Source organism: Phasianus colchicus, chromosome 11 (assembly GCF_987193195.1).
Source record: "Phasianus colchicus chromosome 11, bPhaCol1.hap1.1, whole genome shotgun sequence".
Classification (NCBI taxonomy): Eukaryota; Metazoa; Chordata; class Aves; order Galliformes; family Phasianidae; genus Phasianus; species Phasianus colchicus.
In genome coordinates, this window is record NC_143446.1 from 19,187,386 (window position 1) to 19,214,735 (window position 27,350).

The following is a 27,350-nucleotide window of genomic DNA, read 5'->3' on the forward strand; positions in this document are numbered from 1 at the left end:
TATAACAAGTGACTGAGATGTGTGCCTAAAGGCAGCTGCAACCAGAGAAATAAGAACTGTAGCACAAAGCTTTGCCAAAAAAAAAGTAGTCTTCTGTGTTTCTCCCCTTTCTTTCTAATACACTTGTTCATCTTTTGTAATAAAACCTCCACAGAACACAAAGTCCTCATTACGGGTGTGCGTGTTCTGCCAAAATTTTGGTCCAAGGATGAGGTTACTGCAATAATGTACTCAAGACACCAAGAATAAATCCATTTGATTTAAAAACAAACGCACAACTCTGAAGAAAGGCTTTTAGTGTTTGATAGATATGAAAGCAATTAGATGTTATGGGAGCAGGCTGTACAGAAGCTGCCCTTAGAGCTGCCCTGGTGTCCCTCAGAGGACAGCCACAATGCTCTGTTAAACTCAATGCGATGCTCAAAAAATCCACAGGAATTATTTAATTTCAAGCCTTTTCCCTTACATTTTGCTATCCCATCAGATGTCAGTGGGGCTTGTGTCCAAGAGCAAACAGCTCCCCAGGAACACATCAGGGCTCTCAGGTGGATTTTCAAAGCAAAAATACCTTTTTATTGGTACTAGATCTTGTTAAGCACACTCATGCCCATTTACATCTCTCCAAACACTTTGGCTACCTATGCACCTTGAACCTTCTCTCTGAAATCCTCGAATTTCATTGCTTTTCCCTCAGCCACCAGAGCTCTGGTTCTGACGGCGTGACAGGGAACATCTCATCCCCATCCCTATGCACACACAGCATCATAAGGCCCAGTACAAATTCAGTGCCCAAGAGCCAGCAGCCTCTGCTCCCTTAAATAAGTAGAACTCACAAGGTTACAACTTGCTAGAGCTGGCCTCATGAGTGGGACAGCATCCTGCTGGAGCAGCAGCTGACTGCACAGAACACTCATTTATTTAGTGAAATAGGTGGAAGACTGCTGCCCGGTTAGGCACAGAGCCCCTTCCTCGGGCAGCTGTTTCTCCAGATGGGTAAGAGCACCCCAAGGACCACTCGTGTTTTAAGTCATTCTACCTAAAAGAACCCATAAATTTGTCGTTGAAATCTTACACTGACACTGCCTCCACGCTCCCTATTTTCTATTCCCCCAGCCAGAAGACTGCTGTGCTCTAACCTAATAGACACGTAAGCTACCTACCAAAAACCCTTAAGAATTCCCCCTCCCCAAACACTGCTGCCTCTCACTGCTACCCACATCCCTGCCCAGCCCTGCAGCACCCACACCTCCAGCAGAGCTGTGTTTGTAGCGCACACAGCAGAGCACCGTGGTGGGAAGGCAGGAAGCAGTCACACACCTGAACACCTCCAGATGCCCTCCAGACATCAGGGCTCAATTCTACTGTCCAAGCATGTTCCTGATGTTTATGCAGGGAAAAAACAATGCGGAAAATAAAAGCCAGCCTTGAGTTCAGGTACTGTACAACTTGCAGTACGCAGCCACATGCTGGTTCGGTGCCTGCCCTGCAATCTGCCCCGTTCTGCACTCCTAGCTAACCCTAATTAGAAGCTTACTCACTGATACCCAGACAGCACATACAGAGAGGTTAGCTCTAAGATGTGTAACACCCAGCTGAGCATTGCTAAGTTGTTTTTATTTATGTAGGGCACACGGCACTAGCACTGACATGTACAACGTGCTTGGAGCATTATAAAAACAGAAGGATTTTTGCCTGCTTAGCACGGTGCATTATGCATCTGTCCTACACCACGCCAGCTTTCCCCGCCGCTGCATTTCCACAGTGGTAGGAAATAACAGGGATAAAGGGATTAAAAAGCAATGATTTTCTGTAAAGCCTTAGAGGACATGTCTGCTATGATCTCAGCTTACTTGCCTCATCTACACCAGTAAAACACTATCGTAGTAGACAGATTTATGGATTAAATGCAGACAAGTGCGTAAAATAAATATTTTGCTCATAGCTTCCACACCCTTTAAAATATTCCCTGTGATTATAATAGCTTCTGAAGCCTCTTTCCAATGGGGTGATCTGCAGTTCAGAAGTTGAAATCAGGGAGCTCCTTCTGGCTTCAGTGCAATCGAAAGGTCACGACAGAAGCGTGGCGTTTAGCAATTCCAAATAATTGTATCCAGCTCTCAAACGTGCCATGCTTTGTCACAGCTGCCACTTAAGGGCAAACTGAATTTAAATTATATTTATCTTACTATTTATAGAGCTTTGGTTCAGGATATGCCATGAGAAATACAGTTCTCTGTTTCTTCTCTGTGTTTCTCCCTGTCCAAGGGGACTATGATTACAACAGAAACTGTGCTGACATCTGCATCCAAAGGAGAGAAACCCATTTTTTGGAGACCAAGGAAGCGAGCAGTGGAAGCGGACATCCATCACAACCACGACCCCTCAGCCACTGTTCACGTGTCATTTTTGCATGCAAGGTGAAAACAGGAGGCATCTTCCCCACAGCATCTCCAACGCAAAACCTGCCTGTGAGGGAAGTCAAATCTCCACTATTCAGTTAATTTAATAAACACAAAACCACAACGCAGCCTCTTCATTTCCGTGTTTCTTTCTCCTCTTGGTTTGCAATAAAGGTCTCACACCATACTCGCTATCAAGTCTTTTAACACTAGAACAAGTAGATATTTTAATTTAATTAAAAATTATTTCCATTGGAAATAGAAATATCATTGATCTGCTATAAAAGAAAGCCACTTGCCTCCCCAACACACAGACAATAACAGAATCCATTGATTAAGTGCATAGGTTCCAAAGTTCCCATTGCATTGCATGGGCACAAGAACCAGATCTTGATTTTAGATCACTGATTCATTGATAAAAACGCAGCCTGTCATCTACAATAGCTTCAGATCCTGCCCACACTTGGGAAGGACAAAGCGACCTGCTTTACCTTCACGCCTTCTGAGCACATCAGGCACTTGGCCTTGCACAGAAGTGCCAGACAGACGTGCAACTTCTCCCCACAGAAGTGGGGAGGTGGCACTGCTCATGTCCTTCGCATGCAACCCCAGCCTGAATGCATCACAGCCCAACACAACACAACCCCAGTGTGTAACAGCCCTAATACACTGCAGCCCCAACACAACCCCAACTCAACACAACTCCTTCACACAGCTCCATCTGTACAGAGAAGCTGTATCCTGGCCAGCTCAGGCCTGGGAGCCTCTACACAGAGCACCAACATAGGTACCAATCACAAAATAGCTGTTTTGTGCTGAATAGAAACATTTCTCTAGGAGCTCAATAAGAAAAACAAAAAAAACGACAATTGTATATTATTATTATTATTAAACATGCCACAATACAGCAAACATGCAGTAAAGATTTTGTATCTCTACCCACTTGAAAGTTAGTATGTAAAGTTAAGGGGAGCCCTCGATGGAGTATTTTCTTTCTTTTTTTTTTTTTCCCTCCACACAGAATCAGAAACAAAAAGATACAATAATTGAGATTTGATATTAAAATGTTAATAGATGGAAACATTGAGAGAAGTATCACAGTTTTGGCCAAATAACTTCCTTTTGAGGATTTCTCTGTAATAAAGCAGGTCTTGAGATCTACAGATGCCAGTTCAATCCCTTATCAGTTTAATGAGATTCAAAGTTAATTTCACACTGAGAAGGTTCTCGACAAACAAGCTGCAGGAAAAAAAAAGGTACATTAAAAGAAATACAGAATTCCTAAGTGGGCAGAACATTCTTGGTGAGCAAAAAGGGAAAAGAGAGCATGGTTTTTTCAGCTGCCAGCCTGGAAGCAGAAGCTGAGGAAGGTGTGAAGGAACATCTGATTGTGCCATTTGGTATTGTAAGCAGTTCTGAAACCAGCCCAAAAATTGCTTGTATGTTAGTGGTGCTCAGGTACTGAGCAAACCCAAGCGAGTGGTATTAACGTGAGTTACAAGAGAGGAAGGTCGTGCTTGCTCTCATGCACACACATCAGAAGCAATACAAACTCACTCGAAGGAAACGGAGACGAAGAGCAACATCAGCCCTGTGTGCACAGATAGCCTGGGTTGTGTTACCTGTGCTTTAATGCCTCAGCTGCCAGGCTGGGGCTCACACGTAGCATCCCTGCCGTCCAGCCCCTCTGAGAGCAGTCACTGCATCTCACTAGTTAGCAGTGACAGACACCTGCCTTTGTGGAGCAGGGCTACACACACTGCATATAAAATCTACATCAGCTCTTCATTTTGATTTTTCTTCTGAGTGCCACAAGAGGTTTTCCTATGCAGGTCCTTTTGTACTCACATTATTGTCCTGGTAAAGGAGAGCTGTATCTCAAACAGGCTTGAGCCTGTGTAAAATGCAGTGCTGACCTATGCAGGTCCTTGAAGAGATGAGAAGGCTCCAACCTTCCTCCCAAAGGTGGAAACAATGACTCCATGCCCCGCTCATAAGGAATTTCAAATTCAGCTCCAAATTGGCCTCCTCACAATTCCTTCCTCTGTATGCATATACAGGAAAAGAAAAGAAAGAAGGAAAAGCAGTAGAGGTGTTTGTCCCTCTGACAGACAAGGGGCAGCTAAAGGCAGCCAAGCACTGAGTGCCAAGCAGATGTGCACAGCTGCTCCCAGCTCACACCTGTGTGTAAGAGCTGTGTGCCCTGGCCTGGATGCAACAGCCTCGCACCAGGAGGCCACAGCAACAGCTCCTGATGGCCTGCACTGCTGTCAGAAGCCACGAGGAAAAGCCTTCATGGCCGTTTACCCATCAGCACGTGATGGGAGTGCAGCAGAAAAGGTTTCACATTCTGCATGTTACCACTTTTACACCTAGAGTAAATAGAAATGATAGGCTTGCAGTTAAACACTCTGATTTTCTTTCAGGCACTCTGGCTTTCTAAGAAGCTTTGAGGGGGGTTCCTAGCAAAATGATAAAATGAGCTTAGAGTCCCTCCTCATGAAACATTCACACAGCAGATCATCTGGGAAAACACATCAACCAAAAGGAAAAGCTTTGCAATTAATAATACATTAGAGAAGTGAGGTGGAATCGTGTGTGAAGTGACTGACCTGCTTTAAAAACACTGCCTGGTGTCAACCCAGCTCCTCATTACAGAAGTCCCCACATAAAGATGAGCTCTGCCTGCATGCAGACAACTGGCAGTAAAAGGAAGGGTGAATCACAATAACCGGTGCTATTGAAGAGCTGGTTTATTTCTACTGAGAAAAAAAAAAAAAAAAACCCAATCCCAATCAGCAGGTAAAATGCTGTGCTGGGCCAAAACAAAGACCTTAATTCTCAGGTTTTGTGTACCAGTGCCATGGAGACTGGTGCAAGAGCTGCTCACACAGAGATGGGTTTTGTGGCCTATGCACACGTGACTGCATACACACTTTTGCACCTGCAATCACTTACACCATTTGTGCCTGCAATTATTATATCTGCATGCATAATTAGGAGTGCATTATGCAAATAACCAGTTATTGATGTAATTGGTCATTGGCTTACACGGCTGTGCAGTGGCAATTTGCATGTGCAGCTCTGGTACCTTCCTGAATAAATCCAGCACGCTCCTGCAATTTTGAAAATAAATACACAGCACCTACAGAACCAGGTGAAAAGAAAACCTCACAGTGTTTCAGCTCACGAACAGAAAGTGGCAGCAAAGTTGAAACCTGCTGGCACAAGATGCAAACTGCAATACCTCTTTCTCAACTTACCTCACGAATGAGCCTTCAGATATAATCATTTCTCTTCCAAAAACTCCAGCTGACTGTTGCTGTTTGTACAGACTTATTCAGTCTCACATTGCTTAGGAGCTGTGACTGTTGGACCACAGGGCAGCAGATCCCCACCTGCCCAGCACCACATTTCTTTTAGGTAACAGCCCTCCTACCAAATCTTCCCACCTGACACCACTTCTTGACAGAAAGACATATCAGAGTCTCACAGCACAGTTCGGGGTAATGGATTATGCATACACTCAGGACAGTAAGCAGCTTAATGTCTGCTTCAGAGAAGAAATGCAGTGACACACGCGACAGGTCACAGAGAGCTGCATTGTTTTGTTATTGTCCAAGGCACGCCAGCAAGAGCCTTTGGAAGGTCTGAAGAGCAGCAATTGTGGTGCAAACGTATATGGCAGCAAACATCACACACACACAGCCATGCACGAGAGATGGAGGCGATCCAGGAAAACTGCTGAAGAGTGAAACTGATGTGAAGAGAGCGGAGGAAGAAGGGTATGAAGCCAAAGGGCATGGAAGGAGAGAAGATGAGAACAAGGAGGTGGTCAAAAAGGACGCTGTGTATTCCACATGGTGGGAAACCTCATGTTTTCCTGTGCTCTTCTCAAGGCTGTGTGAGCTGGATTGTTTGGGAGGAGCACCCAGCGCTGCCTGAGCACTGCTGGCTGGAAAGCATCTGTGCGGTTTTGCCTGCAGCAGCTCATGGGAGATGACACCAGAGAGAAATGCTTCCCCTCGGTCCAAGCAGCACAGCAGCAGCTGCTCCTGGAGTTGTCACTGCTGCACAGAGTGCCAAGTGGAAGAACCACCACTTCACCTCCTTCACCACACAGAAGCATTCATTTGCAGTCTGCAGGAGCAAATGCTTTTTTAGATTCCCATCTTAGCACTATTCTCATTCCTGTTATCTTAATGTTGTGAAAACTGCCTAGAAATGCAAACATCAGATTGCAAACTTACTGTGGTTGCTGTATTTCACATCTTTGTTGTTTGCCTTATAGGTTTGAGGTTCATCACATTTATGCCCTTCAAGCTTTTCTATGCAATCAGAAGCAATCAAACTTTTTTATAAAAAAAAGCAAAGCCAGCATTTTTTTAGTACAGTCTCATGTTGATATGCTTGAATTTTAAGAAACCTACAAGCTGCCAATCATTATCCCTATAAACCTATGCATTTTTGCAGGTGACGCTGGTCCCAGCAGGGAGCCACACCAAGACAGGGCTGCTGCAGCCATTCCTGCTTGCTTGGCAGCTCCAACGTGCAAGCTGTGGTGTAAAAGTTTATTTGTGAGTGCTTCACAAGTTCCTCATGGATCTTGGCAGAAAGTGGAGCCTGTTGGGTGTGTAATTTCAAACAGCAGAAGCCTGGAACACAGACAGCATCGCCTGCAATGACAGACAAGTGCTGAGCTGCTTAGGAAAATCAAATATGGAAAACATTTGTCCTCTGCTACAAACCTGCAGCTCTCCTCTAGCGTTGTGAACACAGAGCAGATCATGAGCACTCTGAATGCCCAGACAAACCTCACTGTCAGTGGCACTGCCAACATGTGTGGAACATTCATACACATTAGGAGACCGGGAGGAACAGGGCAGCAGCACTGAGGCCATGAGGATTCAAAAGAGAATTCTGTAAAAAGGTGCGTGAGGATGGCAAGCAGCTAACGCTGTGTGACAGGATGGAACAACTGCATGGAGAGAGGGAAAATAAATTCCCTGCCCTGAAACAGAAAAGAACCGAAGCCATCCACAACACAGGGGAAGCATCAGCTGTGACATTACCTCTACATCAGTAATAAGTGAGAGATGGAAAAGCAGCATCCGGACTGATGGGAGCACAGCCGCCGTGGAAGGCAGCATAGCTCTTTGGATGGCATTTATGAGTTCCTTCTGAAAATTCAATTTCCTTGAATATGAAAAACTTCACTTCTAATGTTATCCGAATGACCTTTTGGACTTTAAGAAAAAAAAAAAATCACTGCCTCAAGACGAAAATCCAGCCATTAACCAAAGACAATACTTGCTACACATTTAACTTCCTGTTACCTCATTGTAAGCCTTTCTCACCATAAATCACAAGGCCCACTTTGGGGTCATTTCCTGGAAAGGCATCACATCCCAGCAGCACCCCAGGAGAGGCACTGAGGGCAGCACGCCACGAACACCACTATAGGACTGCACAGCCCTCACATGAGGATGGAGGGGAAAAAAATCATCCCACCTAATGGCCGCCTACTTGCTTAGTTGGGGTTTTTGTCAATAAAAGCATTAAGGCTGCTGAGGTGTGCAGAATTCCCATTATCTTATGTTAATAAAGCACATGAGAAAGGAGGCAATACAGCACCCCTTCACAGCCTTCACATTGGCTGGTTAAATAAACAATAAAAAGAAATAGGAAATAATGATTTAAGGGTACGAAGAACAGCTGACATGTACAATGCTGCTATGGTGCCAGCCAGCCCCTGGCACTGAGCTCCAGGAACTCAGAGAATTGTTCTCTTCTGTCCTGTCGCTGCCAAGGGAAAAATGCAAGTCAGTAGTTCCAAACTGGGATAACAAAAAAAAGAGACAAAACAGAAATTGGGAGTGAGTGGGAACTGACCATCCCCAGTTTCCAATGGAAATGGACAGTTAGATCCTCAACTTTCAGGCTCGGGTTGCTCTTTGGCTTGACGTGGCATCCTATTTTCTCCTTGCCGATACACCAGACTCTTATTTAAGCAGCCATCGGCACACAGCGTGGTTTCAGTGAGCAGCACCGCTTTACTCACCAGCAGGACGATCTCCTCCATCTCCAACCACCTCAATTGGAAACGGACTCGGGTGCAGCTGCAGCACCTGCAAGCAACTGCTCCGCAGGTGAAAGATCCCTTCCCTTTAGAGGGCAGAAATCAAACGCAGCCTTTACCGGCACCGCGTTACCGCACAGCACGCACCACTCGGGCTCTACGCCTTTGTCCTTCGTATCGCTCGCGCTGAAGTTCATAAAGCACCTGAAAGCAGGACTCGCACGGCAGGTGGGAGCCAGCCGGCAGCACACACCGCTCGAGGGCACAGCGCTGCGGAACGGCAGGAGCCCTTCCCCCGCAACGTGCCGGCAGCCTTCCGAGCACCGGGAGGAGGAACCTGCGCCTCGCACCCTCCCGCCAGCAGCTGTTGACTCTGAAGCCTAATGACGAGTTAATGAGCAGCACGTGGACCCGCGCCCCGTCTGCACCCAGGGCCGGGGGGAGGAGCAGCTCCTGGGCACCGCGCTGTGCCTCCGGGCCGCGCCGAGCAGAGCCCGGCTCTGCCCTCTGCACCTCCCGCGGGTGGCTGTGGGCGTGGATGGGATCCCTCTCCTTACGGATGAGCCGCTCGATTGCAGCATCTTAGGGATGCGAGATATGTACAAGGAGAGGGACTACAGGTGCGCGCAAGGACGTCCTAAAGCTTTCCGCGCTCCCTGCGCCCGCAGCAGCCGCGCGCCGCGGGGCGGGGCTACGTGGGGAAGAGCGAGGCGAGTGGGCGTGGCCTCTTCTCGCCCCGCCCCGCGCAGATGGTGCCGCCGCGGCGGGGCAGCCAATCAGAGCGCAGCCCGTCAGCTGACCGCCAGCGCCTACCCAGGTGCGCGCCGACGGCGGCACAGAGCGAGCGGGCGGCAGGCGGGTGGCAGCGCGGCGCTGCGCTCCTCCCTTCGGTCCCTCCGCCTTCTCTCCGCCGCGGATGTCGGCGCCGCTGCTGCGTGGGGGAGAGGAGCGGCCGCGCGGACAGCGCCCCCCCGGGCGCCGGTAAGTGCAGCTGGGAGGGGCGGGGGCCCGGCGGGGATCGCGGCGGGGATGCCCGGTGATGCCCGGTGGGTTGGGGGAAAGTTTGCTGCCCGCAATTGGGCGCAGCGGCCCTATTGTAGCGTACGGCCGTCATTGTTTTCCTATCTGGGATGCGCGCCCCAGGCTGAAGTTTGCGGCGCGCGTCCGCGCCCCCTCTGATTTGCATGCGAATGGCAGCGCGTCCCGGCAGCTGTCTGGCCTCATCCATTCACGCGGAGCGATGGGAGCGGGCGAGGAGCCCTCGGTGGAACAATGGAGCGCGGGATAAAGGCGCGGTGTGCGCGGGGCCACCTCCGATCCGAGGCCGGGTTCCTCCGGCGTCGAGCGCACCTCGCCGTGCCGATAGGTGCCGGTTTGGGGGGGGTTCCGCCCCTTTTATCGGCCCTCCGGAGCACGCCGCTCGCGGGGCTGAAAATCGCGCGCAGCGGCGCCGCGCTGCCGCAGGGCTGCGGGTCGGGCGCGGTGTTGCGGGGAGAGCGCGGCGGGTGTCCCCGGGCTGCTGCCGGTGCCGTTTTGGGGAGCGCTTCCCGCTGGGTAACGGGGGAAAGCTCTGGAATCCGCCCCAAATAGCGCGGGGGCCGCTGTGGGTTTGTCCCGAAGGAGCTCCGTGGTTCCCGTTAGAATCTCTCGAACGAAATTGCTCTGTGAAGCCCTCGGTCCTTCCCTCGCAGACTTAAAGCTGCCCTGTAAACAAAGCCGCATCTCCGAACGAGGCAATAAACTTTTCACTGGGAGGGATTGAGGTGCGCACCGGGTGATCTGGCAGATGCTTCAAATGTCCGAAGCTGAACGTCGGCACCCGTAGGTGTCTGAACGGCTGGGCTGAAGTGTGCAGTTATCGGAGTGAAACTTAACGTAGTCCTTATAGAGACACCCAGTGCAGTAGGCAGTTAGGACTTCAAAAGGTCAGCTGGTGGGATGCTATAAAGTATCTTCCATTTAGTTAGAACAGACCTGGAGAATGTTGCTGACTGTTGAAAGTAGTAGGGTTTTGTATCAAGTTGTGTAGATGACAAAAGGATAAGGGCATTGTAACGTCAACTGTGAAAAACCATTGTTGCTTCTTTTGTTTGTTTTTAATTAACGTGAATAAATCCATGCTGAGAGCATCCCAACAGGCTGCAACGAGAAACTTCTGCTCCCGTTGGTTTAACAGGGCTGGAACCTAGCTGAAAGCGAGGACGCTTTGCTTTAAAAACGCACATAGATGTGTATCAGTCCAGATCACGTAGAAAATGCAGTCCTTTAAATGAGCACTCATGAAGGCTCACACCATCACCGTGCTGTGCGTGGAGCAGTGCTGGCTGCCTGCAGTGGCAGCCCCGATGCAGCAGCCTTTGTTCGAGGTGCTACAGCAGCGTGGCACTGCAGCAGCCAGGGAAACTTTTGCTGAGCAGTGTGTGCTGTTCTGCTGCTGCTGCTGCTGGCAGCCCCCAGCTGCTGCTCAGGGATTCGAGGGGCACTCAGACTGCCTTGCATCACAGCCCTGCCGGTACTGCAGCTCAGTAGTTGCTAAAAAGGCTGTTGATTTGTATTGTTGAGTTTGCTAGGTTGTCTTTCTTATTGTTGATTGTGGTGGTGGGGATGATATAACGGCAGAGTTCATATTTTACAACTTGGAAAAAAAAGACAAACAGTATTTGTTCTGAAGCTTTTACTTCTGTTAGTGTTATCAATGAATAAAACCAAGAGAAGTTGTTGTTGTTGTTGTTGTCTCACTTTGGCAGCCAGGTTTGAGTTCTGAGCTAATTTCTGCCTGCTTGGGAACTGCTGCTTTCCCAGGTGGGCTTTGGGCCGGGCCAGACTAAGGGCAAGCAGCAAAGAAAGTCCACACCAAGGGAAAAAGTGAAGTGAGATTTACAGAAGGGCACTGCCTGCTCACAACACTTTTAAATCAGCAAGTAGGAGATGGTGAAGATGTTTACTAAAGAGCCAAATGCTTTGAGAAACAAAATCGCTCCCTTTTACTGTGGACTTTATCTCTGCAGAGATGGCCCTTCTTTAAAGCCCTGATTAATATAAATGAGTTGTAATTTTCTGGCCAAGCCATCCTAGTTCACATATATTATTCCATTGGCAGACATGTGGTCTCCACAGCTGTCCCCTCATTTGTGTATGAAATGGAAACACTGGTGGCATTTGTAGGTTACCATAGCTACATGAACAATACACGTGTGATACTTCATCCTCCCAAGCTCAAGATTTTTTTTTTTTTCTGGCAGACATTTTGTAGACACAGAACTGCAGAAAATCTATGCAAACTTTTGGGCAGCACGTAAATCCATTGAGCTGCTGTCTGTTTATACAATGGTAGTTTGCAGTGAGCCCACAGCTCAGCCCAAAGCCACGCTCACTCTTCATGTGGTGGGAAGCACCATCCTGCAGGATGCACAGAGCTCCCACAACAAATCCTAAATCCTGAGCTCCAGTTAAGTAATTAGCAGGATCAGGCCTTAAATGTTGTACTAAACACTAAATACTTTTTTTTTTTTTTCTTTTCCTAAAACAACCCAGAACCTCATTTCTGAGTGCAGAGCCTTACCTTCTCCCAGCTGTGCTGGAGGTGGTGATGCCAGCATGGGGCACAGGGAGCCAGGTTGGGTGCCACCACCAGGTGCACCTGCACAGATCCACAGGAGTTCACTTCAGGAACAAAGTGCTCTCGTACTCATCTTCAGCTCTACCCTTAACGTGTGCCTTGCTATGAGAAGATAGGCTCATGTTTTTGATTCTTACGTGGCTTAGAGCTGCTTTTGTCAGTGCGTGGTAATCCTGCTTCCGTAAACCGGAGTGCCTGAATTCTGAAAAGAGAAATCAGAGAAAAAGAGCTACTTTGCTAAGAAACAGCCTACTGAGCACGCATGCGACGAGTCTGCTTTTCTAGACTCTTTTCCTGCAGCTGATTAATTAATCCTCCACTAATTGGCTTCGTGAGGCCAGTAACAGGGCATGCCTTCATGCCATTCTGAGAGGTACCTGGACTAAGGTACTTCAAGTTACCTCTCTCGTTGCTTCCTGAAGCCTTGCAACTTTATTTGAATTTTGTTTTGCAATTTAGATGTCATCTTTCATTTTTATGTGTGGCACTGAAGGAAAATACTGGATTGGCCTATTTTGAGTTGGCCTAATTCTCTTCCTCATGAAGAAAGCAGAAGTCTTTGGCATCGATGGGAAGAGAATTAGTGTCTGCTCTTAAACTCCACTGTAAAACACTGAATGCTTTCATAACTTCACCTTCTAATTTGTAAGATTTTAATTTGATTGGTGGTACAAGCCAGCATCTTCTTGACCTTCCAGCTGAGTGAACTGCCAAAAGAATGGGAACAGATTTTTTACTTGGAGCACAATTTCTAAATATCAAGTATACAAAAGGGAGCAGATACCTGTTTGCTGTTTTTTATAAATACATATACTTAAAGAAAGATTAGGGAAAAGCAGTTGTAAATAAGTCCTGAAATACTTAACAGGATGCTGTATTGAGAATGCACAGATGTTATAAAAGTGCCATAGAGAAATAGCTCTCTCTCTTACTTTATTTGGTATGATGCTCTTGCTGCATAACTCTCTCCCCCGAAGTGCTGACCTCTGGTCCTTGGTGGTAACACAGGGCGGTATTTTCCTTGGCTGCTTCACAAACTGAAGTGGTCTGTTTAACACTGTAGGCAAGATAGATGGCTTACAGGTTTTGTTTAGGAATTCTAGAGATTGTCAGCATCTCATTTCCAGGTATTTAATTTAAGCAGCAGCCGTGAACGTAGCATCCATGCCTCAGTCAGCTTTGATTAGAGCAGGTTGACCTTTTTGAGGCTGAGCTTTTTGAAGCTGAGCCTCCCCCAGGAGGTCTGTGCCTGTTGTGCCCGTTTGGCCTTGTGCAGGTATGGAGTCTTACCTTCCAGAAACACCTGTCTTTTCCATTCAGTGCCAAGGTCTTTGTTCACTACCTCCCAAACCTGGAGGAGCTCCCCTGCTGATGATGCGGTTAAGGCAGACCTCCATCTCAGTAGGCTGCAGCTTTGTCTCATGGTGGGGTATTTCAGCAGAGGTTATCCCGCCAGAGTCAAGTTTTAAAGATGACACTGGGAAATGGGGGAAGGCATGGGGATGCTCCAGTTCAAGGGAAATGGTTCTTTGCCTTTTCCTCTTATTATTGGAACCTGGTACATCGTATTCTCATCAGTGATTCTTTTTGTATTTCATTCACAACTAGTTCTGTGCAGTCAACATAACTTGATGGTCATTAAGAAAAATGCAGTCTTTGCAGTTCACTTACAATTGGATTCATATTAAGCTCTGTGTGACTCATGACCAGAGCAGCACAACTAGAGGGGCACAGCACACTTGTGCTTTCAGCACATCCGTTGTGATGGCAGCCAGGGTTCTCCTGTCTGCCTGTGGACCGTGTGCTCTAGGGCTCTGTGATTTTCATGGGTTGGCCCACAACATCAAGAATCAAAGATTAAGTAACTACTAATAAACACAGAAATGTTATTTGGGACAATTCTTAAGTTAGTCCAAAATTTGGTAGACTGGCTTTTATATATGCATATGCATGCACACACACATATATATGTAAAATATCAATCAAAGCTTGAATTACCTTTTTTTGTGATTTGGGAATGTTTGTCATTGTTACAATTAATCCTCCATATTCTGTGTTGTTTTTTTTTTTTTTCATACATCATTTCATTTATTTGATTAAGCGAGTCCAAAAATACCTAGTAAATGCATACCTTGCTAATGTGCTGCATATAATTACTGGGATGCAGATGAGCTACTGATTGGCCTTGCTCAATTTTTAAATTACAAACAATCTGTCACTCTTAACAGAAACAGTAAATATTGACAGAGATCCACTGCTCACAATAGACACTGCACTGAATGGTAGCTGTGTTACAAAGCTAACTTATTTGACCCATAGGTGAACAAGAGCTAAGCTGGAAGAGCAGGTCTCACAGCAGCACGAGGCACTGAGCAAAAGCAGATAAATTTCTTTCTAAGTTAGTTGGCAAGTGAGACAAGTCTAGTACAGACAGATTAAACATCACCGGGCCTGGATAAATCACCTTAATTAGGTAAAGATTTATCTATAGAGTTTTGTTAACTTAAAATAACTTGTTTTCTGCGACATGCAGCACTTCTGCAAGCACTTTGAAATAAGCCCATCTGTGGAGGAGCTGCTGACTTGGCAATGACAAGACTAAGAACTGGAGCTAACGGAACGATTTGTAGGTCTATTCTTAAACACATCAATACCTATTTTTTCTACGTACATACATATATGTATATCTGTGTCCTGAACTTCTTAAAGCAAGGCTGGAATATATAGAACAAAGCTTCTGTATAGAACAAAGACTCAAGATTTAGTGGCACTTCAGGCAAAAAGAAATCAGTAAATATAGGCTATTAACGTTCTCTCCATTCTCAGTTGTAGTTTTCAGGTGATGTGGTAAATGAGCTGCTCTGCATTTCAAGCAAAACTTACTATAAAAGTTTTGGAGTGAAATAATGATAGAAAACACACGCTCCATCCAATGTTTATTTTCTCATTACAGTGTAGCTGATGTTATCGGTGGTGAATAGAAGTAGAAGGCTCTCAGACAAATGGGAACTTCATGTAGAAACCCATTCAAAAGCACAGAAAACTTGCCAGGAGTGGCAGGGGAGGGTCATTTAATATAGCTATTTGACTAGGGAGAAAATAACTTTTTTCATAGATGGGAACAAAACCTTTCTTCAGACGACTACCAAAAACAAATCTATGGCCATTTAATGGAATTACTTCTATCCCATCTCAGCTTGGCTGAGTTCCAGATCTTTGCCTCAGTGCTAACAGCCTTTCTATTAGATCTCTCAGTACCTCCCATGATAAATCTATTTATGTTGTTATTGCTAGTCTTGAGTGAACAATAAGGGGTCTCTATATCAGGCAAGTTGATATATGGTTTTATTAACACTTACATGTAAATATAGCTCAGAAATAGAAAATTTGATCTTGCAAGCATATAACTCCAGGAAAAAAATCAATAAAGGTCTATTTTATTCTAGCAGCTGGTGTCTGTGTACGCACACTACACATATAATTGGAGTAGATATAGATGTAGCTAATAATAAAGTATAGATTCATACTTAATCACCCATAATTGAAAACTACATACGTAGTACAGCTGCAGGAAACAATTGCTAAAGTAGCAACAAGGATCAACAGAAAAAAAAACACCTTGCCTGAAGATAGAGGACTGAAGCTGTGTATGATTTGCTTGTTCTATGTATGCACACCTACAAATGTGTTTTTATTAAGTGCTATAAATGTCCTAAAGCCAGCACCATTGTATGTCTCTTTATAACACACACATGAATAAAAACCGAAATGAGTGATTATCTGTTGGCTACCATTTCTAGGAAAAGATTTCCTGGCATCTTTGACTGTAGTAACAGCTACTTACGCGCTGGGGTCTTTCCCGACCATGGGGATCCTCAGTGACTCATTAACTGGAGTTTGATCTAGAACTGCGTAGGAAGTAAAGTAATCACATTGCCAGAAAGCCAGCCTGCAAGGAGAGACGATGATGATTTTTCTATTGCACTCTGAAAGTTTTGTGCCGTTCTGGCATCCATATTTCTTGTTATTAAGAATATTTCTTATGCGTTCCACGTTTTAGCATTTTTTAAAACATCCACTAGCAAAGTTGTCTTGCCTCTTGGAGCAGTCAAAAAAGAAAACAAACCAGAAATTTAATCCAAAACCTAGCCTGAGCTTTTAAATCCCCCCCATTCTTCTTTTAGAACTATTTCCTTTTTTAAAATTCCCATTAAAATTTTATTATTTTTCTTAATTTGATTTGGACCCTCCCGTCTCTGCTTCCTATTGCCAGAGTCATTCTAGTATGAAATCCAGGAAGCACGTACCCCCATGAGTAACAAGTTCTTCAGATCCTTTCATTTGGTACAGAGATTTGGAATGTGCCAAGATTGAATTCTGCCTGTTCTTTAATTAGAAGATGCAATAATATTTCTGTAATATTTGTCTTCTTTCATGCTTTAGCCAGCAAATACACTAAATGCAAAAAATAGTTGGAACAGGTCTCCCAAAATTAGTTCTGCTCTGTAAATTTTTGACGCTCTACAAGCTAAAACCAATTAGGTTTAAGTTCTCCCTAGCATTTAAAATATACAGAAGGATATGAATACATGACAGCACGTACAGTTGGAAATGAATGAATTTCCATGTTTCGTCCTTCATCAACCACGGTACCTTTGATCTGTTGGAAAACAAAACATGCAGGTTAGCAGAGGGATGTGCCATCTTTGTGGAGCTGCCCCAAAAGCTCAGCAGGGTGAGGGCTGGGCTGGGGCATGCTGCTCTGGCTGCTCCAGGTACTTGTCCTGCCTTCCAGTGCAGAAGAACTACAAGGAGATGAAATTGGCTTTTAAGCCAGGATAGAAATGATTTGGTAGGTTGTCAGGAAAGCCAATTTATTCAAATAATTTTATCTGGTAATTACATAGAATGAGGATAATAATAAGGTGTGTGATTCTTCTCCAGTGAATGAAATAAAAGCTTCACTACTGCCTTCGTACTGAACAGGAGGACCAGACCCTGTGTAGGAGAAGATGAAACTACAGTCATGAGCACAAAAGAACAGTCCATGTTTTCTCAAGATTAATCTATTTTCTCATGAAAACAAACATTTTCTTATGAAAATAAACATGCTAAGAAAATAAGTTGAGTTTCTCATGTAGGAATATTACTACTGAACAAACATGCCTTGCCTTTCAGGTTTCCAAGGCTTTTGAATGCTTTTATGAATTTTTCCTTCCTAAAGAACAAACAGACTATGTAATTTGACAACCCACTGTTTGAAAGCACTTATTATTCCTGATGTTTCTAATATGACTTGTTAATGGTAATTTGCAAGAGATTTTCAAACAGATGACAAGCAGGGTTGCAATTCCAAGGTTGATTTGATGGGCCATGCATGTACAATAACTGTACTATGCGAGGTATCCCTCTGTACTCAAGATCAGTAAATGAATGGGAAGAATTTTTCTCTCTCCCACAAAATTACGTCAATATTTTAGTGAAAACCACTGCATCAGACACAAGCTTTTAAGAATAAGCCCAGAATAAATTGCAATTTTTAAACATGTCAGATGTAATATGCTGTTTCTGAAGTGCAAGAATTATGAAGAGGACGCTCTTTGCATTTCTTCCATGGAGATAAGGCTAGTATTTTTCAAAAGAGTACAGATAAAGCATGCTGAGGTTGTCTTCTGAAACACAGCAAATCGCCTTCTCATCAGAGCTTTCCCTGCTTCCCTGGAGCTTTCCCTAAAATTAAACGCTGACTTTATTTTGATGGAACGTATGAGCAGACAAAAAGATACAGTTCAAAAAGCAACGTGTTACTTGTATGAAAAAAAATACCCCAAACTGTAAATATTACAAATCCCTGAAAACACATTTTGAAGCTTTTGTATCTTTATTATATATTCTATAAGTCCTTTCTTCTGTCTTTGCTTTTAACAACAAACTCCTATTCTGGTATGCTTTTTCAAGTGACTTGCATCATTCGAGCTTGACTTTTCTGTATTTTACCCATGCAGTCTTGTCAGTATCTTATTTCCCGATGACATCCACAACTTTAAAGACTTCCATATAAAAGGCTTGCTATCAGACACAGTTCCTCAATATTTCTCTAAACAGGACTGCACTTCTAAATGTGACTCTTGAGAAATGAGCTCTCCATGTAGGTTAGTTGCAGCTATCCAGGTTGTTAACCTCTGAGCCCAGGTGCAGGCTTTCTCTAGGAGGTGCACGAGGTCACTGCAGCTCTTGCCTGGAATAAGACCTGCTTATGGGAACACAACACTTCAGAGAAGATTTTGTGCTGTGCTTACTTCCATAGCGGTTTAGTGGCTGCACGGACACACACCGATGGCAGCACATGAATGTCTGCCTTGCATCGTGCTGTTGAAGATTATTGTTGAAATGCAGTGCAGCACCAATAACTCAGTTTTCCTCCACACAAAATGCATGGATGTGGAACTGCAAACACCTCAGCTCAACATCCTTTTCTTAAAATTGTCCATCTCCCAACCCAGCTAGGGCCGGCTGTTCTCACGGAGGGCTCGAGGCCCAAGCAGGCCAAGCACGCCTGCCTGTCACAGCATCCCCACCCCCCACGGGTGCCTCCTGCCCCTGACTCAGTAATGCTTTGCATCCATTCTGCCCTGTGTTCAGCTCTCTCAATCCCTGTGCTTTAGCTGAAGGCTCTCCAGATCATACAGATGGGCATTACTGTGCCCGCGTGCTGCCATAACTTGGCTGCACGGCCCAGGCCTCACCTACAGCCCGCAGTGCCTCCTCTGAGCTTCACGGTGCTGCAGGGAGCTCCGACAGCAGTCGTTTCACAAACGATGATGATGGGGAAATAAGCAAGCTGCACAAGTCATTAACAGAACATTAGCACAACAGACAATTTTCCAACAGACTAGCTGCATTGCTTAGGCTCGCTGGATGAAAATGGCACTGTGGAGAAATGGGGAGGTGCTGCAGATCAGCGTGCGCTTCTGGCTCACAGCGAGCACAAAATAAATTGCTTGTCTTAGCCCGAGGTAATTTTCTCTATGTATCTGATCCCTCAGACTCCCACCTAGGCGTGTTTAGCATATATGGCTGCCAACCAAAATCTGTGCTGATGCTACTTGCAATAGAAAGGGAATTTTTCAAGAATGAACTACTTAACTGTGGAGAGGGTGATGTTTTCTTCTATCCTACTAGAATAGAAGAATAGCTGTTTCTAAACAGGTACCCAAATAGCCCTGTGCAAACTATATTGTTTCTTTTTCAGCAGTTGGTAACAGTGACCATTAATACAGCTGCCACTGAAGCAACAATGCTTCATCTTCCTTTGGCCAAGAAAACACATTCAGCATCTATTTTCTGTAGTTGGCAAATTAACTACAAACACTGTGATGAACAGGGTTGGTTGGTTTTTGTTGGGGGATTGTTCCTTAACATTCTCCTGTTACTGTGATATGAACTTAACCCTGCTTTTTGCTTGCATCACCCCAACAACCAAACACTCCGGAGCACTGCAATGAGGGCCCTCCTGCCCCAGAACCAAATGCCCCCCCCCTTCTTCCCTACCATTATCTTCCCTTGGCAAAACAAATACTCTAAGTTAAGCAGTTTTCACAACCCAGACAGAAAGGGATCCTCCCCATCGCATTATTGAGAGGGAAGAAGCAAGAATGATGATCACATTTTCAGTCTGCAAGAAATATGAGCACACTGATAGCCCAGACATCAGCTGTGGATTTGCTTACTGACAGAAATGTGGTTTCTTAATGCTCTGGGAATTGAGAGGTGCTATGGAAAATGTATTTATTTAGCCCCTAGCAAAATAATTCCCTCTATGCATCTCCCATAAAATTAAGCATTATTTCTGTTGATAGCAAGTTCACACCTGTAATGACTACTGTAGTGGTTTGGTGCACTAAAAAATGAATTTCATAAACAGAAGGGAAGGCAGGGAATGCTAAAAGCTGATGTCTAAAGCACAGAGTCTATGCTGAGCCTCACCAGGACAGCTTGCACTGCACCTCCCAGGCCTGGCAGTTTCTCCACACAATATTTTTTAAAAAATATATAGTTTCTAACACACAATCAGAACAACCTCCACCTACCACATGGCCCCCATTAAACATCAGTTTCAGAAAAAATGAGTTTACGTGCCCCTTTTCTGGAGCCAGCGTTAACTGTGTGGCTTTCCAACGCTGAAATCTTTTGAACCAGCCCCCTGACTTCTCACTGGCTCCTACTGCATTCAGCTACTGTGGAGGAACTGTGTTTGTTTCCAACAAACAAACAAGCCAACCCCAGACACAGTAGCTCAACACAGAAGGATTCTCACTGGGCAAAAACACTGAGATATCAGCAAATAATGAGACTCAAATAATGACACTCAAATTCTTCTTAATTCAGCCTCACTGACTTCACTGGGAGTTGGGAATATTCCCTCTTTCCCAGAGCCATGCCTGGTTTATCTGCTTGTCTCTGCAGTTTTTTGTCGACGGTCATTTTAAACCATACAGCGTCAGAGAGTTTGTCTCCAAAGGTTGGGTGTCCTTCAGCTCATCCACCAACAAATCCACCACAGCATATATAAACCACAGAACAAACCAGCCATTACTATTGTGTTAATAACGCAGCACACTTTTCCAGTGATAACTTTTTTAGTTTTTACTAGAGCGATGGATGTGGTTTTACAGCATAAGCAGCAGGTAACACAAAAGTCCATGACTTGGCCTTTCCCTGTGCTGTGGCCTCTGGATGTCATTGACAGAGCGCAGCATTGGACTGGCTGGGCACGTGGAGCTGATCAGAACTTACTGTTACATTACAATGGATTTTCACTACTGGCTTCATCCATGCTTCCCTGGGCTGGGGGAGATTGGAGACAATAACGTGCAGGTCATTTCATAAGAGCATTTTCCAGTTGAAGAGAACTAGATCCATTTGCAGTAGCAAATAACTAGAGAAGAGAAAGTGTCACTGTTAACTTGTAAAATCATGTTCCTACAGTGATCAAAATACCAGGAGTCTATTCAATTAATCCAGAAATACCTTCTTAGCAAGGAGGAACAACAAAAGCAATGTGTATGATGATATAAATATTTGACAAAGAAATGACTGAATTAATTTATTAATTTTTTTAATACTCTGGACATACTCCCCCACATTCTAAAAGAAGCTTTGAAGTCTTTTTCAGGCAGTTTCATTTTTAAAGCATTACATGATTCGTATAACTACATCAGAAGTAAATCAGTACTAACATATCAGTAGAGACAGAGCAGCTTTATAAGGCATGGACATCCTTCCTGTACATCCACCTAGAAACAAGTTGCAGGACAGGTCTGAAGGAGCAGTATTACCTCTTGCAGAGCTATCTGGTTTGGTGCACATTGCTGCCTGGTACTGCTGCTTGCTTGCCTCACTCTGAGCCAGTACTGCAATGCTGGAAGAGAAGTGTCCATATTGCAAGGGAACAGACCACACAGAACTGCAGCTCAAGGCTTCTTAAGTAAAACTCTGAGATTGTTATTGAATTAAATCATAAATTATTACATGACAAATACTACAAATGCTGGAAAATCTGGAATTAATTAAGCTTCTGATATCAGCAGTACTGCTAGTATTCTATTTTGCATCAGCTACAAATGGACTGTTACTGAGAGAAGCTTCTATAAAAGCCAGAATAACTCAGTTTATGTCACTTTCCTCATCGTTCTATAGTAGTGTATATTCTTACAACTACAGTGCCATCATTAGGGTTTTTTTCTAACGCAGTTAGTATTCAGTTCTTTCATCAGTTCAAAGTTGTTTGAGAAGAAATGTTTGTTCTGCATTTGGCTTTTTCCCCCTCCAGCACGATCTTCTCATCTCTAATTGAAATCTTTGCTACCAGACAGAAAATCTAACTCATCAGGGTCAAACGCTTTCTGGCCCATGTTCCTGGTTCTCTTCATCCAAAATACAACCACAGAACAAATAACAGCGGACCAAAACAAAACTGCTCTTTGGTTTGTACTGCTTACCATAATCTGAAATAAGTTATTTAATATACTGACCAGATTTTGCAATAATTATGTATTATAAATGTCATTCCTATCACCACTATCTAGATGACTATTTTTAAAAGTTGTGTTTAGTTCTTCTATTTTATACAGAAATATTTTTGTGGGCTTTGGTTAAGTTGAGGCTTCACTAAATTCTAATTAAAAACAGAATAAAGCAGCTTTTTCCTAATTTCTTCTACTACAGCTTATCCATGTTTCTTAGTCTTTTTCAGACAAAGCACAACTTGAGGGTTTTCAGACAATTCAGCTTTTTTTGTAATTAACATAATTAACTGCAATCACTATACCACGAGATACAGCATCACCTCACATTTTGAGAGGCCTGATGGACACCATCAGGTTTCCTTTCAACATGTGCCTTCAGTATAAAAACATACATGAATTCTGTAGTTTATTCAGTGATTTGGAAGTAGGGTAAATATTCCACGTGACACACAATACAGTACAAACAGCTAAAATAAGGACAGCGCAGGCATTAATCATATTTGGTGTTATTGTTTGGCGCTTAGCTGGATTAAATCTAAACTATTATCTGGAACTGATTTGATTAACTTGGATGAATTTTGTCAAAGTTCTTAAGCATTTGGTTTGAAACTTAGAAAGCCACATGTTTCTAAGCCATGATTCTCTATACCCAAAATACAAGTCAATGGAATAACACTCTCAGCCTGAATTCTATTTGGGTCTGTGTTCTGAACACTCATCTGGTATCTGCCTGTAGTCAAAAGCATGTCCTGGACCTTCAACACTTCCTAAGCCATTCAAACTGATACTGAATAACAAAAATAAGAGATATCTGGAAGTTTTCAGGTGATTACATATACTTTTATAGTCACTCAAGAACGATCTCATGCAAATCTGAAATAGAGGAGAGTTCCAAACTATACATATCTTACTGCATTTTCTTAAGAGATCTGAATATTAAAATGCTTACAACTGTCGTCGCAGGTCCTTTTCTTTAAAGGACAAAGAAAGAATATATGAACTGTGTATGACACATGAGCATAACATTTCCTTATCTGTTTTATCTTCAGGCACAGATTTGTAGAAGATCCTGGAACACAGAGGAGCAGCTGAGAGCCTTCAGACCATTTACTGTCTTCTCTAACCTTACAAAATCAACTTGCATCTTCTGGATGTCCAAGCCTTTCACACCAAATTTTAAGCTTTACATTTCCTGCCTGACAACAAATTACACTCTTGGTCTGTTGTTATTTTAAGGGCCTGGGGAGCTGAATTCACTAGCTGACCATCATGGCTAAGATTAGATTAGTTTTAACTGTTTGCCAGGTGGTGCTAGAATTGCTAACGAATTCATTAACTGAGTCTTCCGTACAGAGTAATGAATGTCCCCAGCTTTGTGTATGCGAAATCAGGCCATGGTTTACACCACAGTCAACATACAGGGAAGCCACAACAGTTGACTGCAATGACCTTCGTTTAACAAAAATCCCCAGCAATCTTTCCAGTGACACTCAAGTCCTTCTGTTACAAAGCAACAATATTGCAAAGACCACAGATGAACTCCAACTGCTATTTAATTTAACAGAGTTAGATTTTTCACAAAATAACTTCACAAGCATCAAAGACGTGGGCCTCTCAAATCTTACTCAGCTAACTACTTTGCACCTGGAGGAAAACCAGATCATGGAGATGACTGATTACTGCTTGCAAGACCTTTGCAATCTTCAGGAGTTATATATAAATCATAATCAGATCAGCAGCATTTCTGCAAATGCATTCTCTGGCCTGAAGAATCTTTTAAGATTACATCTCAACTCCAACAAATTAAAGGTTATTGACAGCCGTTGGTTTGATTCTACTCCTAACTTAGAGATTCTTATGATTGGAGAAAATCCGGTGATTGGAATACTAGATATGAACTTCAAACCACTCTCCAATTTAAGGAGTCTTGTTTTGGCAGGTATGTATCTCACAGACATCCCTGGCAATGCCTTGGTAGGCTTGGACAGTCTTGAAAGTCTTTCCTTCTATGACAACAAGTTGGTAAAAGTTCCTCAGCTTGCACTTGAGAAAGTTCCAAATCTAAAATTCCTGGATCTCAACAAAAATCCAATTCATAAAATTCAAGAAGGTGATTTTAGAAACATGCTTAGGTTGAAAGAGCTTGGAATCAATAACATGGGAGAGCTTGTTTCCGTGGATAGGTATGCGCTGGACAACCTGCCTGAACTTACAAAGCTGGAAGCCACCAACAACCCAAAGCTGTCTTACATCCATCGTTTGGCATTTCGTAACGTCCCTGCCCTGGAGAGTTTGATGCTGAACAACAATGCCTTGAACGCTGTCTACCAAAAAACAGTGGAGTCCCTCCCAAACCTGCGTGAGATCAGCATCCATAGCAACCCCCTGCGGTGCGACTGCGTCATTCACTGGATCAACTCAAACAAAACCAACATCCGCTTCATGGAACCTCTCTCCATGTTCTGCGCCATGCCTCCAGAGTACAGAGGACAACAGGTAAAAGAAGTGCTAATACAGGATTCAAACGAGCAGTGTCTTCCAATGATCTCTCACGAGACCTTTCCAAATCACTTAAACTTGGACATTGGCATGACAGTGTTTTTAGACTGTAGAGCCATGGCAGAACCTGAGCCAGAAATTTACTGGGTCACTCCCCTTGGAAATAAAGTAACGGTTGAAAGCCTCTCTGACAAATACAAGCTGAGCAGCGAAGGCACCTTGGAAATCTCCAACATTCAGATTGAAGACTCTGGGAGGTACACCTGTGTTGCTCAGAACATAGAAGGAGCTGACACCAGGGTCGCCACAATCCGGGTGAACGGAACGCTTCTGGACGGCACCCAGGTTCTGAAAATCTTTGTGAAGCAAGCTGAATCGCATTCCATTTTAGTTTCTTGGAAAGTTAACTCCAATGTCATGACTTCCAATTTAAAATGGTCATCAGCTACTATGAAGATCGACAACCCTCACATTACATACACCGCTCGGGTCCCAGTTGACGTACATGAATATAACCTCACGCATTTACAACCTTCTACAGATTATGAAGTGTGTCTCACTGTGTCCAACATCCACCAACAAACACAGAAGTCCTGTGTTAACGTTACAACAAAAAACGCAGCTTTTGCGCTTGATATTTCAGACCAAGAAACCAGCACTGCTCTGGCAGCGGTAATGGGATCAATGTTTGCTGTAATTAGCCTTGCCTCCATTTCTGTTTACATTGCAAAAAGATTTAAGAGAAAAAACTACCACCATTCATTGAAAAAATATATGCAAAAGACCTCCTCAATCCCCCTGAATGAGCTCTATCCTCCACTTATTAATCTCTGGGAAGGCGACAGCGATAAGGACAAGGATGGTTCTGCAGAGACCAAGCCAACCCAAGTCGACACATCCAGAAGCTATTACATGTGGTAACTCAGAGGATATTTTGCTTCTGGTAGTAAGGAGCACAAAGACTTTTTTGCTTTATTCTGCAAAAATGAGAAGTTGAAGACTTTTGTATTTTTGACTTTGCTAGTTTGTGGCAGAGTGGTGAGGACAGGTGGATATTTCAGAATTTTTTAGTATAGCGTATCGCAATTGTTTGACACAAATGGCAGCTTCACCTAGCTTCCACATTTCTTTTTTTTTTTCCTTTTTTTTTTTTTCCTTCTTTTTTTAGTTATTGTGCTAAACTTAATGCTGTTCTAACTGCAGTGCTGAATAAAATTAATGAGAGGCTGGGGTTACCTGTGATTCAAAAGTAGCACAACCCCGTTCTTCTGAAGCCATCAGTAGAGTACAGTATCTTGCAAAGCTAACATACAGTTTTGAAACTGCATTGAACTAGTTTTGTAACGCTGGTCTGAGGACTCAAAGTGAGAAAAAGGAGACCTTGAAGGATGTTAGTTGACTGTACTGTAATGTTGTATCAACTGATCTGAATGTTTTTGACTTTGGACAATGAGTTATCTTTTTTCTTTCTGTAGTAGTTGAAAAGGCTTAGGTAAAGCTAACAGGCAATAGAAATATGTACACCCAGGTTTTTAGTGTAACAGACTAAATGTTGATTGTTCTCTTCTTTTTGTTATCTTCAGTAGACACCTTTGAAAAACACTAGAGTTTTGTTGCGCTTAAGCCACCGCCCCTGGTGTTTAACAAAGGCAGAGCTATAATAACTTTAGTTTTATTCTGATTTTTTTTATTTTAGAAGTCACAATAATGTATTGGTTTTAGATGTCACTAGTTTGACTGGTGATCATGTTTTGACATAAAATATACCCAAAATGTCATAGAAAAATATTGTGTTTTTTTCTCGATGGGATTACATTTCAACTAAGTGGCAGGGTTGGCTTTTCGTTGTTGTTTTTTATGCATTTATTTTAATAGTGTTCTCTGCACTGGATGCAAAATACTGAAAATAATTAGAAAACTAAGTCTGGCTTTTAGACTGTAAGTCACATGCAGAATCAAAACTGTCTGGCATAAGGTACACAGCAAAACCAATTCAGCGTATAAAAACTTTTCCTTTTTGTATACTTTTCTGTTCATATTCAGAGCTGAGACGCAAATGAAGCTGACATTTAGCTGTCATTATGATCAGTTAGGACAAAAACCAACTCAGTGCTCCCAAACTGAAAGAAAACAACCAAATCCTTGGCATACACGTTTGAAAAAAAAAAAAATGTGAATGGGATTTATGTTCCCTCAAAAGCAAAAAGTGAGATAGCTAAACCTAACCAAACAGTAACAAGTTTGGGTCCAATATGGAACTATAGTTTCACCAGGTTTAAAGTCAACAAGTACTCTGAGCATTTCACTGAATTAGTATGTTAAAAGTGGAAGACCTCAGCAAGCACTGGTGTTTGTGTGTGCACTGGGTATGACATAAACACATAACGGAACAGTTGAACCTACAGAAGCTTTGTACGTTGTCTTTTCTGAATCCACTGGAGTTCTCAGCAGGACTGCACACAGTCAGCAGGGGGGTTCTGGTGGAGCGTGTGGCTGCAGTTGCACCGGATCCCTAATGAGCAAGCACAGAGTTTTCTACGCGTTACGACCACTTATCGATGTGCAACCTTTTAAATGTTTTTACATGCCAAATGTTCTTAGTGAGTAAAAGTTAATTGTTACAACAATGGATGTGCCTGGATTTTGGGGTCAACGTTTTTTTGGTTTTTTTTTGGTTTGTTTTTTTTTTTTAACTCACTAGTTTATCTAAACAAGAAAAAATCAGC

At 43.6% G+C, this 27,350-nt stretch overlaps 2 protein-coding genes across 14 annotated transcripts in view; one reads left to right on the forward strand and one right to left on the reverse strand.

Annotated features, from left to right (window-relative positions):
• Nucleotides 1-9,039: 9,039 nt before the first annotated feature.
• On the forward strand, nucleotides 9,040-27,343 carry LRRN1 (leucine rich repeat neuronal 1). The gene is made up of 2 exons (XM_031605554.2): nucleotides 9,040-9,459; nucleotides 23,175-27,343. The coding sequence occupies exon 2, from the start codon at nucleotides 23,395-23,397 to the stop codon at nucleotides 25,543-25,545; it is 2,151 nt and encodes a 716-aa protein (XP_031461414.1). The 5' UTR covers nucleotides 9,040-9,459; nucleotides 23,175-23,394; the 3' UTR covers nucleotides 25,546-27,343.
• The window catches only part of LOC149916471 (uncharacterized), an 87,132-nt gene continuing 71,997 nt past the window's right edge, over nucleotides 12,216-27,350 (reverse strand). For 2 of the 13 annotated variants that reach the window (XR_016470174.1, XR_016470175.1), the window contains exons 7-9: nucleotides 27,028-27,136; nucleotides 21,436-21,518; nucleotides 20,450-21,035 (exon numbers count right to left, since the gene is read on the reverse strand). Coding sequence is in view for 1 of the 13 variants with exons in the window: in XM_090148489.1 (XP_090004615.1) it covers nucleotides 16,026-16,046; nucleotides 16,701-16,757; nucleotides 21,436-21,518; nucleotides 27,028-27,136 (270 nt within the window). In the remaining 12 variants the exon portion in view is untranslated. Of the gene's footprint in view, nucleotides 12,300-12,819; nucleotides 13,155-15,941; nucleotides 16,047-16,700; nucleotides 16,758-20,449; nucleotides 21,036-21,435; nucleotides 21,519-23,074; nucleotides 23,097-24,842; nucleotides 24,933-27,027; nucleotides 27,137-27,350 lie in introns of those variants that run through there. The other 11 variants (XM_090148489.1, XR_016470180.1, XR_016470177.1 and 8 more) reach the window with 11 other exon arrangements.